Consider the following 18,680-nt stretch of genomic DNA (forward strand, 5'->3'; position numbering starts at 1 on the left):
TTTAATATCAAGACCTTGATTTAAAAAAAAACCCCAAAACAACAAAACATAAGGCCAGGAAGAGAGAGCTTGGTCAGCTGGTATTTGGGCTGAACAGACCTCTAAAGAGAAGCTGGGGTGGGTGTTGGGAAGATGTTTCATGGTTCCTTTCTTGCCTCTAGCTTTGATCACTTTTGTCACATGCCAGATACTGGACAAATGAGAACCGTGAAAAATTCACTTTTGTAACAAAATTTATTTCTGCTCTGTGGATACAAATCCCAAACATCAACAAACGAATTCCAGTGGAAAAATACCAGTCATTAACAATGAAAACTTTTATTATTATTTAATAAATAGAACTTTGGCATTCAAAATTCTAGCTGTAAACCCTACTTTAAAAAAAATTACAAAAAGAGGCAAGAACAACAAGCCTAAAGCTGAGCCAGCCAGTGGCTCCGTTACTTTTTACAATGAACACATTGTGATTAAGTCATGACAACTCTATTTACATATGAGGTATTCTGAGCAGTTCAAAAATTGAACCCAATTTACAAAACTACCAGTCTTCAGGGACTGATCCAGTACATATGTCAGCTGTGCTTTTAAAAGAGAGCTCCAGACACTCCTCCCCACTGAACTAATGATATACTGTAATTAATATACACAGAAAAAACACATTATCATTTGTGTTTCCTGCTCACACATCGTATTCAAAGAAGCTGCATACAACAACCAGCCTAACATTCAAAGTGTACACCTAGTACCTAGTTTCAGTATTTCTGTTTCTAGACATTATGCAGAGTTGTTACTACAAAAGCTTATTAACAAAGTAATAGCAGGTGAGAAGAAAACAAGGTGCAGTCATCAGCACACTAACAACTTATCTGAAGTTCCAGGGGGACATACATTTATTTACTTCAGGCTAAAAAGGCACAAAGGTATGCAGCTGTGGAATTAATATTGCTAATGAGCTACTGGAATAAATCATCCCTTTAGATAACAACCATTGAGCTGTTTGCAGTCTAAGAATGCAGATTAGTTCAGATCTTTTCTCCACTCATGGTAGAACTTGTCATATCAATGAGAAGAGCACAATTATACTTCCAGTTACACCTGCATTACGCCACTGAGAAGGGCAAGGAAAACTGGAGCAAATTGTGCCCTGATGGAGGGAGCGCAGCTTGCTGTCACTGCCCATGCTACGGCAGAAGGTCATGGAGAAAAGGGTTTGCTTTCTTCCTTTCCTTGCACTCTTATCCTTCCCAAGAAAAACCAAAAAAATGTATGAAACAAAAGACAGGCAGCAAGGGCAAAAGAAGGAAGGAAACCTTCTGAAGTGAAAAGGACGGAATTTCAGCTCTTGAATGACTTCACGACCACCATCAGTTTCAAATGCTGGAGCCTGAGTGGGTGGTTTCAGCAGATCTCCACAATTTCACACACCTGTCACACCACAAAGCTGCACAGCGGAGTTCAGCAACCTAAATCACATTTACATGACTGAGCTGCATTACTTCTATATAGTAAATACTTCTATATAGTGAATACATCATCTATAGCTTGTCGGAAGACAGTTACTTTTCATGTCTTTTTCAAAATACATTCTTAAATACAGTAGTTACTGTAAGTATCTTCTAGAGGATCTCATAAATTCTACCTGAAACTGTACAAAATGTACAGTTTGCTGACAGCCAGAACAGTACAGAATCCATCCATCTGCAGTTGTTTTCAGCCCTTGGGATTGTCTAATAGCTACAGCAAAAAGTTGTCATGACTAAATCGAAGCAATTCCAATGTTAACATTCGTTAATCACCTCTGTATTAAATATGCTGAATGAGACCACACACACTACATTTTAACCAATTAAACAGTCATGCATATCTTAGACAAAGCTTATTCCATTTAGAGGCATCTGTAAACTGATGCATATATAGTAATTGCTACCACTACAACAGGCCAAATTTTGAGAAATCAAAGCAAAGTACTGTATCGCTGTAAATAATCAATTGGTAGTCTGCTTCTTTGGCTCACACATCCATCATTCACCTCCCTACTTTAATTTGACTGAGGCAGATAAACTCAGGGGGGTTTTAAATCAAGTGCTTTCAAGTCAACATAAATATGACAGGTTCTGTAACAAAAACATTAGAACACAAGATTACAGCACTGCAATCAAAAGTATTATGAATAAAATGGGATCCCCTCCCAGAGGGACTTTCAACTAATACTTGAAGAGCATAAAAGCTCTGAAGTGCTTGGCAAATATAAACTAGTGATCTCAACTTTGCAGTACAGTATTACAATTTAGCAGGAGGGACAGTGGAGAAATACCAGCCAAGTGACAAGCTTAATAGCTCAAAGTGACTCAACAGATCTCCTGCTCCCCTGTAATTGCTCTATTAAACTCCTTGTTATTTCTATCAAACACAGATTAATGTGGGCTTTGGTGATATTTTATAGGTACAACATTGCCATCTAAGGAAGTAATAACCTGTAACTTGTGTGTTTCCTCTCTCCGTAATATTTCTAATTTATTATCTGAAATGCTATTGTTGAATTCTGATAGGAGACAGATGCCATAAACTAAAGACTACCTCACTGCAGGGACAAACCCAACCAGCCACACCAGAGGAATGAGCTGAAGCCTTAGTCACAAAAGCCAGCACTGTCAGAGGCACCACAGACTATGCAAGCCCATTGGTACAAAGATCCTGGTTTTCAGTTTTGCAATGGTATAAAAGTGCACCTCTGATGCAGCAGGTGTGTATTAATGTGAAATTAATATTGTTAATGAGCTACCAGAGTAAATCATCCCTTTAGATAACAACCATTGATCTGTTTGCAGTTTAAGAATGCAGATTAGTTCAGAACATCTTTTCCCCACTCATAGCAGAACTCATCACATCAATGAGAGGAGCACAATTATACTTCCAACTCCACCTGCATCACACCACTGAGAAGGACAAAGAAGACTGGAGCAAATTATGCCCTGATGGAGAGATTGAAGTGTGCCTACAGAAAGAAAAGAGAAATTTAAAATAAAATGGCCTCATTTTTTTTCCTTGAAGTAGACAGTAGATAACTTCACTTGTGATTTTATCTAGACACAGAATGTTTTAGTGCTCACAGGAGCTGAATCAGTCAGATTAATCTATCTGATAACACCATGTAGCAGTAGTATAAATAGCAACACTACTTTTCACACATTAGTCCAAGTCTACTTTCAGGATAGAGAAAACTGTCAAATAAATAAATTCATACATCTAAAAACAATTAAACCACTAAATTATAAAAACAACATTAACAGTAACTGTTAAACAATGAACAGAAAGCAACACATCACCAAATCAGAAATCTGAAGATATTCACTTTTGCCATAAAAATGTTACCCTAGAATTAACTTGGTTTGAATTGCTAAGCTTTCCAAGAGATTTCTGCTGTTATCCCCACTCCAGATCACCTGACTGACTTGCACCTTAAGGCATCTAAAACCTTCTTGCAATACCACACAAGTGAGTGATGCATGTATTTTTCTTAACAGTGTTATTTAAAAGCAGTTTTACTCTTTGCAAGTTTTTGTTTCCTTCAGTCAAATACTATTTTCCACTATGCAAAACTGTGCAACTAACCTGCAGTCATGTTCCTGGAAATGTCATCTGTCCCATGGGAGTTAAAGAGCACTGCCAAGTGACACTCTTTGAATAAGCTATGGAACATAAGCCTACTATTTTATGTAATTGCATTCTACAAAAATGGAGAAATCAAGATTTTCCAAACACTGTGGAAAATTTTTCAGTCCTCAGATAACCAAGTACTTTATACTGCTAACTGGAAACATTCTGTTTTGAGCCTTCATTTTGCCAAGAGTCAAAAACCACCCTTTTTGTAGTTGTAGTAAAAACGGCTGAGGTGGTGCACAACCTTATCAGATGCCTTCAGGAATAAAATACAGCAACATTTTGAAATGGAAAGGACCTAAGGGGAAAAAGAAATACAAACACTAAAATACAGTTGTTGGTTGTTTTGGGTTTTTTTTCGTATAGCCATGGAGCAGAGCAAGCTGCAGTTTTATGTCTTGCAGCCTCTCTGGTTTGTCACAGACTTCAAACTATTCAAACTTCTTACAGCAATGTGAGAGCGCTTCAAAGAATCTGGTACAGCTCTATTTTATGCACTTGTTTGGATAAAGGAGTTAAACCTGGGGTTTTTCTGCTACTGACAAACAAGGTAGACATCCATTACTAAAAAGATCTTTCTTATAGCCTAATTTTTGACAACTTGGAGACCAATTACTTTTTGGATGTTCCAAGATTGTTCTAATTGCAATTCTTAGAGTGAAGTGCAGTGGTAGAAGCCTCTGGCTTCATCATGTACAGCCAGACATACACATGCATAGGTTCTTCAACCCTCTCCCCTAAGATCTGAACTCAGATAATGCCACATAAACCCTTGATGAAGGAAAGGACTGAGAGTTGTAGCAGCACGGCTGTTCCAAAGCTCTGGATCCAAAAACTAGGCAAAGAAATAAAATGAGCCCAAATGAAGGAAACAGAGTGTCCAACTGAATCATTCTTCACAGCTTGTTCCTACATTCAGTAGTTTGGAGAAGATATTTCTTGCAGTTTGTACCACTGTTCAGACGATGACTGCCCCCTGCACACCAGACTCCCGAGATCCATCACACCCAGCGCTCGGAGATGCGTGTCTGGTGCTATTTGCAGCCTTCCCATATGGCTCCTTAATGGAAATGCAAAGACCTGTGACACAGCAGGACCTAGTAAGCAGTTTGCTACAGGATGGGGTGTTGTCACTGAGTGATGCAGTTGTCCCCCATGTCCTGAGCATAGCGGTCTGACATGATAGTCCTTAGCTCATCGATGTCCTTCCGCAGCTGACAAACGTCCGACAGCTTCTTCGAAAGGGTCTCTGTGCTGTGGTAATTTTCACTCTCTTCAGATGAGCAGCTCAGTGCTACAAAAAACAACACCCAAGGTTAAAGCTCCAGCAGCTGTGGCCTCTGAATTCTGCAACTAGTCACCTCCTTGGAAATAAGAGGCAGGTCACTTGATTTACATCAAGACAAATCACGCTTCAGTGTGATGAAAAGTCTACAAAATAAGGTATCAAGTGAACTTATACTCAATTCAGAGCCCATCAGTGCTTCTCTGAAAGACATGCTTTTCTGTCTGCACCAAGATCTAGACTTCCTGAAGTCTGAAGAATCAGAACAACAGTGGAAAAAAATGAAAAGAGCATTTCTAGAGACTTGGGTGTTTCTATAGTCACTCAGAAAAGAGGGCTAGCAGGTGTGTGGCAGCTCTTGCTGCACAAACACTGTACTTTACCTTTCTACCTTGCTGATGGTTCAGTTCAGCAACCCATCCACCTGATGAATTCTAATTAACATTCAGAAAACATCAAAATATGATACATTCAGGTCAACACAACCAGCTTGTTAGAAGGAAAGACCTGACATAAACTTTGGTTTTAGGGCATTTTAGGGCATGCTTCTCATTTCCTGGTTAAATTTAACAGCTTAGTAAATGCTGAAGACTAGATGAACAGCACAAGAGATGAAGTTACAGGCACAAGGCTTATTTCAAACACCTGGACATCCCCACTCCCAAACCAGACCAATACATATTCAAAGAGTAGATGGATATTCCTATCACTTGATAGGATATCAAGTGTTTTAAAGCCCAAAGGCTTTAAAAGAAAAGCACAAGATGTGTTTAGCATCTGTTAACCCTCATAGTGACTGCAGTGTGTCTCAGGAGGGACAGACGCCTGGCTACACACCTTTCTTTTCTAGAGCAGTGAACATATCCATGACTGGGTCCACATGAAGAGCCAGCTACCTGCTTCTCCTGACCTGGCAAGGACCTGTGCAGTCACATGCATTTAGTGGCCCAGAGGCACTAAGATCCCAGCTTCTCCAGAGAGCTCCATGAGTTCATGCACCACTGCTCCAGCTGCATAGCAAGGGGACACAAGCTTGTCCAGCTGGCAAGTTCAAGCACCACATTAGCTAAACTGTTATTCCTTTGTGTCAAAACATTTATTAAGCACTGGAAAGTCAACATCACTTACATCTGATTCCCAGCAGTAAGGAAAGGTTAGGCTCCTTGCCCTGAGCTCTCTGGGTAAGAATACTGCACAGTGCTTTCAAGTCAAACAAGCAGTGGGACATTTCCTTGAACAACTGGTCTGCTACAGGCATCTTCTCAGATACTGGCTGCTTGGACTGCTCCACCAGCCTGATCTGCTCCTTCAGGCAGGCATTCTCTTCCATCAGTCTTTGGTTCTTTGTGAAAAGCAAATAGAAAAAAGGGGAAAGTTAGTCTGCAGCATTCAATGTAGCAGAAAGTTTCAAGCCACAGATAGTACAATTAAAAATAATTAATTTCCAAACATATAATCAATATTTCTGTAGCCCTCCAAAGAACAGCATACAGACAGCTTTTATAGGGCTACTTCATGTTGTCATTACTTCTGCATCTTTACCTTTTAAATTCTCACTTCTTTACACAGGGGTGGTATGCATTACATATCTGCATGGCAGCCAGGATATTTAAGTATGTAATAAAGCTCATAAAGCCCTACCAAGGCATCTTATAATCATTCTATAAGGTTCTTCCTGGCTCTGGTGTGGTGAGGGGTTGGGATACTAGTGCTATTTTACTTACTTCAGAGAGAGTTTTATTCAGCTGCTCTATATGTCTTTCTTTTTCCTCAAGCTCATTTGTCATCTTCTGAATTATCAGCTTTTCTTGTGAAAGCTTCTCTTGCATAGACTGAAATGAAAGAAAACACAGGTTAACGATCTTAAACAACAACAAAAAAAACCTGCTGCAGTACGGAATCACCTGCTGTCAATTCCCCGGTTTTTACCCACAGAGCTCAAACTGAGAAATCATGAGATACTGCCAAAATGGAATTTTCAGGGTGAATTCAGCATGAGCACAGGTGCCTTTACTCTTGAAAGTACTCATATTTATTCCACTACTTGGCTTTTAGATCTGCAGATATGTCTTTTCAGGTCATCTGGCAAAATACAGAAAGAGGAATATTCAAGCCATCTTATCAGAATACTAACAATGAATAGAGACTACATAAACTCCTGGTGCTTTCAAACAGAGAGATCTCTTCAGCTGTGAATTGCCACCTGTAAGATTTACCAGTACTGATGAGAAGACAGGGAGTAATGAGAGGCAAGGCAGGTCCAACACTACATGAAGTTTTTAAAGGCCTGGCGAGTCACAGGAGGTGTTGCAGCATTGACAAAATTTCCCTGCACATTCAGCTCGACACCACACAAGCAGTGGGGACTCTGTCACACTCTTTGCAGAACTGGAAAACAATGGTGCTAACATTTACAGACTTAATGCCGACTAAAAAACCCCCAACACTTGATTTTCACGTCAGCAGTAGGAATGAGCAGGCAGAATCCAGATATGATTACTTGTTTTTAAAGCCATTTTCATACACTTGACCTGCTGCTCTTTTAACCCCCAGCATGCCCCTCAAAAGGAAGTGCTGAAGTAATGTGTATCCTAAAGATAAGCTCTTTGAGAAAGCACAGCCACACACACCAGTGGGAGGAAGGAGGCAAAGGAAACACCCTGGGCCAGGAGAGGGCAGGAAATAACTGCTTCAGGCATTTCCTTTGCGTGCCTGCAGATGAGCAGAACCTGCAGTGATGCTGAATCGTTGCCTTTAGGCTTTTATAAACATTATCTACTGAGAAAAATCGCCATTACTAGGTTGGACTGAAGGTCCTTCAAGCTCCATCTGTGGCGTACAGGTGTCATACTTAAGAAGCATGAAGTGAACAGGGCAATGCAGTGCCAAAAACACCCTCCCTGCTTCCAAACATCTTCCAATTTTAACAGTCGTTGATGAAGATCAAGTTCCGGGACACCCAGTGCCCCAGCTATGATAGATGCATTAGGACTACCACTTACAGGTTTCATGTTCATGCCAACAACAGACAAAAAAGGTTTGACTGTGCAGCCTTCTGGAAGGGGGGAGGTGGTAGGGAAGACAGGAAGACACAGAGAAATATTAACCTTTCCCAGTGTATTTTCAGAACTACATCTGCCACTTAACTTACATGACTCTGCAAACTAAGCAAGAAACAACTTTTAGAATATTCCATGCAATATGTGCATGTTCAGCTCAAGAACTGCTCCATGTAATGGGAACTACTAGAAGTAGAAATCAGTGTTTATATTTAGAAGATACACCTAAGAGCTACCAATCATTCTCTGTTACCCTCATCCTAATGCTCAGAAAAAGAACAGCCTGACTGAACCTATAGTGCTAAGTTTTACACATTCCTCATGGTGCTATGAATTCCTTATACTTCACCCTTAATTTTTCCATATGCCTTCCAAAGTTCCAATATTCCCAGCCTGTCACAATTAGGGTTTATTGTGACTGGCAAGATTGACAAATGTACTTTGTACAATGCCTATGTTACCCAATCTGACTTCTACTGTCTTTTTTTCCTATCAGAACTGTTCATTTTGTGATATCCAAATTAATAATGTAAATATGAATTTCTCTTCAAAGCACTACGGTCATCTACAATTTTTCTCTTTCTAAAGGTGCACTATATATATGCAGCACAGCATCTTGCCAAGGCCAACAAAAATTTTAATTCCTCTCACTCAGAACAACAAATCAATGAAGTAAAACCATACAAGGAAGATCAAAATAATTTCACCATGATTATGAGAAACTAATACTGCTTTATACAACTGCTGTCTGAAACAGAATTTGTTTTCAGCTTGCAAGTCAAAACCAATGAACTGAAGTACATTCTCAAGCATAAGGTTACAATGTGGCAGAAGACATGGAATAAAATGAGATCATCTTAGCAGAAGATGAATTGTATCTCTGTGCTGATAAGGGATTTCAATTTCCAATGAGCTAATTTTCAATACTTCCCAGGTCACAAGTATGGAAGGCCAGGGATATCAAGGATACAAAGAAGCTCCTATAGTCCACAAGTAATTCAAGGGCTGACACCGTTTTAAAATCTTCTTTTCTGTCCTCATATAAAAGACCTCAAGAGGAAAAGAAAGAGGAAGTCCTGGAGAACAGAACAGTATCCTGTTTACAGACAGTCACAACTATTCAGCTTTTCCCAGTCCAGCTCTGTAAAGTCATGTCAGGCTAAGCACACAAAACACTGTAGATCACTAGTCCCAAGGTAATGGTGATGGTGAGAAAAAGACCAGAAGGCTTAGGAAACATGGAAAGATTTAGGCTGATGATGACACACCTAGCAAGTTGTGCGTATCTCTGATAAGCACAACATATATATAGAGTACATATGTAAATAATCTTAACTACAAAAAGGCACAGAAAACCTCAAAATGTTATGAAGTTCAAGCTGAACTTCTTTTTAATTATATAACATCTGAAACAACATTAGCCTGCATTACAATTTTTGCACATACCAGTCTGCTCCATGCAAACATCTCAGTTTGATAAAATCAGTCTTCTTCAAACCTTGAGAAGCTAAATCAGTCAATTTCCTTTTCAGTTAACATATGTACCTCATGTTGCAACTTAAATTCTCCTACTGGTTCTCTACACATATATTTCACACACTGCAACCTAATCAAACAAATACATGGCTGTTGACAGGAGTCAGACCTCCTAATTACCATGGCAGAGAAAGGAAGCAACTTAACAGAGGGAGACAACTTTTAACATACAAATGACATTCTAGAAGAGGAATGTGGAAACTGGAGTTTGGCTTCAATGTTTGCTGAAAACAGATGTTTGGGTTTGTTTAAATGCTCAGCTTTTTCTATGACAAGAAATACCTTTCTTTCTAAAAGCTGTATAATGTTTCTTTTTCTCCACAACAAACAGCAGTCACTGAGTAACTTTCAACACTCTCTTAATCAGATCTATAGAGCTGCAGCTGACTCCTAGCTGACAACCTCTGCTGTCTAGAAAAATCTCTGGCTGCAAGCTGGCTGCCCAACATCCAGCAGGACAGTTAAGGTATCCAAGTGTCAGAAACTAGTTGAACAGGGTGAAGTGAGATAATTTAGAAAGGCACCTGTCTCTTCTAACAAACTGAACACTGAAGCCCCTAAGCAACAGCGCTTTTGTACTTTGGATGACCCGCTAGACCAGCAGGATAAGGATGCAACACAGCAACAGTTTTTCACTTTTTGATGAGTACCAGTGAAGTGCTAAACCACAGAGACATAACTACACCAGGAGCCTGCAAGAGAACATGAGTTGACTACAATCCATCTGTAAGATTAAATTTTCGGAATTTCTCCCTTTGACTCCTACTCAGAAAAATAAAAAAATAAAATTCAACTCTAGCTATGTCATTCTTGTGAACTAAAAATGCACACAGTAAACAACAGAAGATAAACTCTTCCTTACCTGCATGTCCAAAATCAGTCCAGTTATCTGATTTTGTTGATTGTCTATAATCTAGAATATAAAATTGAGCAATTTAGAAGGCTTGAGTCTCTTCAGATCATTGTCTAAAAATCAGGCTACAGGTGTGTAGGCAGATTCTAAATAGCATCTTTAAAAAAACAAGTGACAAGACAGTTCAACTCTGACAGAATACAAATTCATGCAAAATCAATATTCTGAACAGAGACAGGCAGTTCTTGAAAAGTCATCAGAATTAGCAACAAATATGTAATTCTTCAATGAGGTATTTATTTCTAAATTAAAAAAAAAAAGAAGTGTAAGATTTAAGGTTAAAGATGGCACCAGCAGAATATTTGCAGACTAACCTTACTAGCTTTCTCATTCTTCTCCTTGAGACTTTCATTTTCACTCTGAAGCTGTTTTGTGTCCAACATAGGAAGCCGAATACCATCTTCCAGGCATTTTTCTACTTTCTGTTGTAAACTGCCATTCAACATGAAATAAAGATTAGGTGGGTTAATAGAAACCAGAGGGTTGTGTGTTCTAGGAAAAAATTAGAACTTGCACTATCTACCCAACCAGAACTGTAAAACTGTACCTAGCAGAATCCAGCCTTATGTGATTCATGCACCAACAGCCCGTGAATGATGCAAAAATTCTAAACTACTCAAGTTGCCCTGGCACTGACAAGGCCATATTCATGCAGATGAATGCAGGTTTTATGTGCCATACTCTGTGCTGAGTGTCCCAACAGGCACAGCTCCAGCAGTACTGTGTAGGAAGAGAGGGCAGAGAGGAGCAAAGCAAAGCTCTGCAGTGCTCACAGTCACTCTGTGCCACTGGGGGAAGTGAAGCACAGGTCAGAGGCATCTGTGAACCTTCACAGCTTTGGGAGTGTTTAAATCAGATTGTCTCACTGGGGCACATACAACTCAAAGGGAAGTCCAGAACCAAATGCTGTGCACCAGCAGTGCTGGTGCCCCATCCATCACACCCTCTGTGACTTGTAATGGGGAGCCCAAGGCCATTCCTGCCAGGAATGCTCCCACACAAGGGCATGGCCTTCAGACCCTCCATTGCTCAACTCAACCCATACGCGTAGCTACAGCCTGTGTCTGCTCACCTTCTCTCAGAAAGGAAATACACTTTATTAGTGCTAATCTTGCTGTCTAATTTAGAAACCAGAGGTCATCCCAACTATTTGTAGGCTTTTGGAAAAGACAGAATGATCCCCCTCTAGATTAGGGGAGCACGAAAGCCTTCCATTGGTAAGATGGAAACAATGTGTCAACAATTTGGCTGGCAAGGTGTCCCAGCCAGCTCGCCTTTCATCATGGAAACCTTTCAGGCTCCTGTGGCATGCACCTTTACCCAATGGAGGGACAACAAACTGCAGGGACATCCACAGATACTTAAAAGTGATTCTCTCCTGCTCCCCTTTAATAAAAAAGAAAAATGTTTAAATAGGTCCCCTAAAACAGAACATAGTAACAAAAGTCTCCATGTCTCACCTGGATATTCTTGGATATCTGTCCCATTTGTTTTTTCATACTTAGGTAAGTTCAATGACAACACACTAGCTACAGCTAAATTTTCTTGTAAATACCTGCACCCTCAATAAAAAGGTAAGAAATGGCTGGAATTTTTTGAAATCTTTGACCCTTCCTTGATATATGCATCAGCCAATATCCAGTTTTTCCACAGCTCATGACAGGATCAGTTATTACATAGCCCTACTGACAGCTTCTATACAATGCCCCTTTGCCACACAAGTTTGTTGGATCCTCTATCTAGCAACAGGCTATGATGCCATTGCTGGAGTGTCCCACACCCTAAAAGACAGACAACAAAGAAGACCCTAGGCTCACTCTTCTCTGTGGTATTAACTACAACTTGCCACAAAGCAAGTTGTAAAACCCTTACCATAAAAAGTCATTAGCACTGTAATAGATTAAGTCTGCAAATAGCATTAGGCCTTGACATCAGGTGGGGATGCACAGCCATTGCAGGGCACAGCCTGAGCAGCTGCCCTTACCTCTGCACTGTTGTGACCAGCTCTTTTTCTTTTTTCTTCTGAGATGCCAGCTGTAATTCTCTCTCTCTGCACTGTGACCGGGCCTCTCCAAGCTTCTTTTCCAACTCAGCCATGGTTTCTTGAAGTTGCTTGTTCTTCTCTTCTAGGATTTGCAGCTAAGACAAGGTTACATTAGTCAGACACTGTGTCACACCAGCAGAAGGCCTTGTGTCAGACCACAGCCTTGCAGTGACCTGCTGCATAGTTTCACAGCAGTGTTGCTTATGTGACTGTGAGAAAATCCTAATACCTTTCTAAAAGATTGAAATACTCTTCCTAAACATAAGGGTGAAAAAAAAGATGTTTTGAAACAGTAAAATACTTCAGAACAGATATTAGGGAGCTTACTATATCTTTTAAATCTAAAACAAACCTCCCTTTACCTTACCTGTTTAGTCTGCCCTTCTATATCATCCAGTGTTGGAAGGTCAGCCAGGTATTTTTCTAATGTTTCAATTCGTCTTTGCCTTTCTTTGTTTTGCTCAGACTCTTTCTGGCATTTCTTTTTCAGGCTGTTAATATATCGGTCTCTAGTTTTAAGCTAGAAGAAAGACAGAAAGAGTACATGTTTTATGACACTAGTAAAAATAAGCCTGCTTTGGAAGCAGAGGCTGTTAACTCTCCGAGAATTGTTAACTCTCAGCTGCATGAAAGCATTGGCTAAGAGCAGAAAACAAAACCAAAAGTTATTACTCCAACAGCTTCAAGTTACAAACCACATGTGTCCTCAAACCACAGCTGCTTCACCTCCGCCCAGAACAATCCATGTACCTTATGAACTGAAAACACAAAGTTTAATACTTAAAATATTGTTAATTCTTTCACCCACTGAGATGCTCATACATAATAATTAGGATACATTTTAGTTCCTCTAGATTAGGAAAACAACTTAAAAACACGAGGACCAAGAACTTAAACTATCAAAATTGGAAGCCAAAACCCTGATTTTGATGCAGTCTGACAATCACATCAGAGGATATCAGATCAGAATAGCTGCCTTCTTAAACACCTTTTCTGTAGGCACCTTAATTTTCCATGAGCCTGGAAAAGACTTTTTACATTATGTTATATTTGTTTGTATTCTGGTACTTATTTTGCTTTATTACCTAGACCAACAAAGTGGAAAGAAAGGCAGGAAAAAAGAGTATTTTCCACTGTCCCTCCCTGCCCTCTCTCTCTCTCCTCTTTTTGTTCAGTGCAGAGAGTGGATGGGTGTTAAGGGGCAAATCAGGACTGTGCAGCGAAGCAGGGTCCAACCTACAGACCATGCTGCTAACACAAGCACTGCTGCACAGGTCCTCACCACTGCTTGCCAATTCCTACACAGTGAGCAATCCAGGCAGGAAAACCCACAAAAGAGGAGCAGCAGTATTCAATTTCTGCTCTTCCTGCCTCAGTGAAAAGCATACCAAGGGTTCACAGGAAATGGTACAGCAGAATTTTGAGATGAATTATGCATTCTTCTTTGTCTTTCCACTGGACACTTCACTGTATCACATTGCTTGTATCCCTTGAACCTGATTTAATATAAATTAAGCCCAGTAATTAAAGAAGATGAGGTTACACTGACAATGTATCCCTAAAACATTAATTAGGAACCCCTTGGTCAATGGCACATTCCTGCCTGCAATAAAGGAAGGCTGTGAGTACATTCAAAGCTACCCCTGGGAATTCCTTATGCCTGCTAAGAAACCCTTTCTCCAAACAGTTCCAAGAACACAGCTATCTTTGTCTCAGTCTAAAGTCTACTCTGAGCAGTCTAAGAAAGCTACAAGAGAATCACTCCTGCTAAATAGGCACATACAGGCTGGTGAGTGCATCTCAAAGCTTGAGGGCCACATTTACAAACCACACTAAAAATAAGGATTTAATTTTCACAATCTGTGTTTTAAAATTATATTTTATTTACATTATAAACACTACAAGCTACAATACTGAACAGCTTTTTTTTTTTTCCAAAGCTTAACTGATACCTTATTAAAACTGTTACCATGATTAACATTCCACCTAGTATCACTTTCTAGGATATATTTTCTGCAAGTCTAGATTTATCCATTACCAAAACCTGAAATCATTAATCTTCTTTTTCTGTCACAGATAGTTTAGTGATGTTTTGAAAATAACTTAGGCACCCATATATCAAGTTCCTTTCTAGCAAAAATATGCTGCTGCAACAGTGACAAAAAGAAAGGTGGATTAGGAAAGACACTTACTTTCTCCTCCATCTTCTTTTTCTCCTCACTAGATTTGTTTGAAAGTTGTTTCACAATTTCACTGAGTTGCAGTTCCTTGCTCTCAGCCGCTGCAATCTTTCGCTCAAGCTCCTCGAGGTGGGATGCTGATCTTTCTGAAACGTGAGGCTGCAGTGATGTGCTCTCATACTGTGGTTGCTTATGAAAAGAAATAAAATAATCACACAAATGAACACACACACACACCGCTGTACAATTGAACTGCAGAACAGAAAACAGTTCTGCATTTTTTTTTAGCTGTCAGGAAGGGTGGGGTTTGATTTTTCAAACATTGAAAGACATGGCAACAGCATCAGTTTCGGGAATCTGAAGCAAAGAGACAAAGAAGTTGGACACCTTTACACTCATAACAAATGCACAAGAACATTGTGTGGCTACTTTCCCCCTCAGATTTATGGAAGATGTGTTATTTCAAAATAAATCCCTATAAATGCAGAATAAAAGCATTTTCAAAACAAATCACTACCACTGCTTTATCATACCATCTCCTGAGAAGAAAAACATTCTAAAATTGCTATGAATATACTGAAGTAAGAGACTTCAATCTCAAGATCTTCCTAAAGCAGAACATCAATACCAGTCAGGGCTTAGAGCAATCACTCAGGAACAAGCAGGAACACTAGAGCTACAGTCAGAAGGCAGGTCTGCTGTCTTTTGTTCTGTGTACCAACACTTCCATCTCCACTGCCTAGAGACAGACAAGCACAAAATGGAAGTTGGCTGCATGTGGGATGAAAAAGGAGATGCATCCCATTAAGCTTTTAATTTCAAAATTCTTTTAATAACATAAATTGGTTATCTTTAAAAATATTGCCTGTATAATTTCTTTAACCAGTGACATTCCTTCAGTAAAGTATTAAAAGATTAAAACCTTCATTAAACTAGATTTGCTTTTATAAATGTCTTATAGAAGCCAAGCAGAAAATCAAATACAAATCAAGCAGAAACCCAAATACATTATAAACTTTCAATCTTCTTTAAATTATGAAAGAGGAATGCACCTGCTGCTTTATTTGAAACATAACATACTAAGATGTGCACTAAATTTCAGTTTCTGCAATATTGTTTCCTTTGTTTGTTTGTCTGGGTTTTTTGTTTGCATCTTCTCTCCCTCTCCCCCCTCAAAAAAAAATTCTTAACCTACAAATTAGGTTAAGATCAAATTAGGTTAAAACCTTAAAATTTAAAGTATTTTGTAAAAGAAGATCTGGAAGCAACAAAATCCTAGACATTCCTAGATGTCTCAAAAGTTTCTGTATACCTAAGTTCAGCTGAGGCTCCACTTGAATTTCTCTGCTGTCACACAAACCACAGTCTCACGTGATGTACAACTGTGCTATTCCAAGTACACAAATAATGTCATGCCAAAGTACCCTAGCTGAGATCCTACTGCAGTGTTTGTGACAGAAAAAGATAACATAACAAAAGAGGGACAGAAAAGCTATTTCTCTGCATATCTGCCTTTAAGAATCCCTTGCTGTAATGCCTTTTAGATATGCCAAGGCCTGGAGATGGAATTTGTGTGCTATAAGCAGCCACAGTCCTCACACTGATCTGCATTTCTTGGTGAACCTTTGCTACCTCATATCCTTATGCCACTTGTCCTAAGTTTCATCTACCTAGCACAGGTATCAAGTATACTCAAAATACCACCAGACATTCCCTTTCAGACTAAGTGCTCCCTAGAAGCACTTGCCCATATCCTTTTCAGGTTCTTGTCAAAAGGTATTCATCTATCCAGGAGAGCAGTATTTCCTCATCCTCAGAAAAATATCTCATTAGATATTTTCAGATAGTCTCCTATCAAACTATTTTTTCTCCTACTATCTCCCTGTAGGACTACCATACATGCATGCTGTTAAACTCTTATAGTGTCACAATCCTTCATTGCTATCTTATTTTTATCAGACTTCCAAGTATGTACAAGACTAACAAAACTTAGATTTCTGCAAATATAAGGTAAACTACAACACTTGCAGAAGGTTTTCTCTACACAATCTGCAGCTATGAAATTACACAGCCATCAATAATCACAAAAGCTCTTCACTCTGGCCTGCAGAAAATGGCGAAGATGCTTTAGGTGCCAGGTGCTGGGCAGTGGAAAGCTTTGCTGAAAGAAAAGCATTCATCCTACCTGTAAGTTAGTCAGGTATGGTTCTTCGCAGTTCACAAGATGGCTCAGTCTTGCATGTTGAGCTCGTATTTCATTCTCCCTTATCTTCTGATGTAAACTGTTAATTTGCTGATTCTGCCTGTAATACACAAATTTAAATTGGGGAAAAAAAAAGGAATGGAACAGAGATTAGAAAAATAGAGATCTTAAGACTTATACTAAAGAATACATTAACAGTGGTATTCAACTATCCAGGATTACACTAGCTGTGGGTTTTTTCTCACTGCAGCCAGACTGCAACTGTAGAAATACAATTTGAAAACTCTTATCAATTTTGTGTGGGTTGAGGGAGGCTTCTGTTGCCATCTGCTGCTAGGGTTGGAAGTATAAGCAGGGGAAAGCATACAGAAAGCAGAACAAAACCAAACAAAAATGGCACCTTCATTTCACTTGGACTCCTCCTGCTTGGCCCCTCTTTTTACCAGAGCCAATTTCTGATAAAAGCTGAGGAGATTTACAAATCAAGAGGAACAGAAAGAACTTAAGAAGAAAAGGCCATTATATAAGATAGTCAGCACAGCTTCCCTACAAGGTCTTGCTTTTTTCTTTGCTTAAGACTTTCTCAATCAACTGCTTGACCTAAGACGTACCTTCCCCTAGGGTAAAATACTGCACTGTGCACTACCACAAGTAGCAGACACCCACTGCTTGGCCAGTGTACAACAAAAACAGTATCAGCATTGTATCATTATTGAATTATAACACAAATCGTATCACTGCTTAAATCCTGACTGCATTTGAACTCGGCAGGACTGCAGGGCAAACACCTGCCAGGTCTCTGCCACGGCACAAGTCACAGCCCCACGAGGTGGGCAGTAACTCTCCATGGAGCAATAGGCACCTCAAAACCCGACCCAGAGTGGAGCTGTCAGCACCCACCAGAAACACACAGAGACCTCTCAATAAACTTAAAACCAATTTTGTGCACTCTGTAATTTTCCTTCTTTTTTATTCTAGGATATATTTGCATGCAAGCAAGAAATGTTTTTTTCACAGTTTCACCTAAGCATGGAGCATGACTGGCTTTTCTGAAAACAATGATGCTGAACCCAGGTGACTAAACCCAATATTAAGAGGAGATAAACAGCAAATACAGGTTAACTTCAAGGGAAAAGACCTTTCCTGTGCATACCCTGGAAAAGCAAATCCTGCAAAGTATACAGAAAAATATCAACATCTGTTGCTTTTTTTAAAATTTGGAAGGGTTGTGTTTAGGGAGAGCATCTTGGAAACAGTAGAAGGTGTTCAAAAATATGGATTATATAAGCTATAAACTAATACAAAATATCTATTAGTTGAAAAGACGCCAACTGCAAATTTTATTAGGATGCTGAAGGGAACATTTTAGCTACTCATATTCTTCTAGCTAGTCATCAGCCAACTGTATCCCTATTATTTGGTTTACAAAAGCAAGAACATATTTTAAAAATATTGAATATAGTAGAAGTTATTTCTCAGCCAGATATGTTAAAGAAAACATAATGAGAACTTTTTTTTTCTGTTTCCCTATTTTTATATCTATAAAGAACAGCAATGAATGGAAAGCCAGTATATGTAAGTTGCCATTTGTTGGTACCTTAGAACAATTTATTCAACATGAATGAATAAAGAGAGAGCAAGTGAATATATTTATGTGACTATAGCGAATTTTAAAATATTTTGTATCAGCACATGTGATTTTGAGGCTTTCCTGTTCCCTCTAGTATCTAGATTGAACAAGCTTATACAAAAGGAACAAATACAAAAGAAGTATGTGATATCAGAAGGCTGTGCACAATT

At 39.3% G+C, this 18,680-nt stretch overlaps 1 protein-coding gene across 2 annotated transcripts in view; it reads right to left on the reverse strand.

Annotated features, from left to right (window-relative positions):
- Nucleotides 1–215: 215 nt before the first annotated feature.
- CEP85L (centrosomal protein 85L) overlaps nucleotides 216–18,680 on the reverse strand; it is a 135,280-nt gene continuing 116,815 nt past the window's right edge. For both annotated transcript variants that reach the window (XM_077175224.1, XM_077175223.1), the window contains exons 5-13: nucleotides 16,863–16,980; nucleotides 14,690–14,866; nucleotides 12,865–13,017; nucleotides 12,438–12,592; nucleotides 10,768–10,885; nucleotides 10,403–10,453; nucleotides 6,670–6,777; nucleotides 6,074–6,287; nucleotides 216–4,954 (exon numbers count right to left, since the gene is read on the reverse strand). In XM_077175224.1, coding sequence (XP_077031339.1) covers nucleotides 4,791–4,954; nucleotides 6,074–6,287; nucleotides 6,670–6,777; nucleotides 10,403–10,453; nucleotides 10,768–10,885; nucleotides 12,438–12,592; nucleotides 12,865–13,017; nucleotides 14,690–14,866; nucleotides 16,863–16,980 — 1,258 coding nt within the window. In that variant the 3' untranslated portion in view covers nucleotides 216–4,790. The remainder of the gene's footprint in view (nucleotides 4,955–6,073; nucleotides 6,288–6,669; nucleotides 6,778–10,402; nucleotides 10,454–10,767; nucleotides 10,886–12,437; nucleotides 12,593–12,864; nucleotides 13,018–14,689; nucleotides 14,867–16,862; nucleotides 16,981–18,680) is intronic.

The sequence above is a fragment of the Agelaius phoeniceus genome, chromosome 3 (assembly GCF_051311805.1).
Source record: "Agelaius phoeniceus isolate bAgePho1 chromosome 3, bAgePho1.hap1, whole genome shotgun sequence".
Lineage (NCBI taxonomy): Eukaryota > Metazoa > Chordata > Aves > Passeriformes > Icteridae > Agelaius > Agelaius phoeniceus.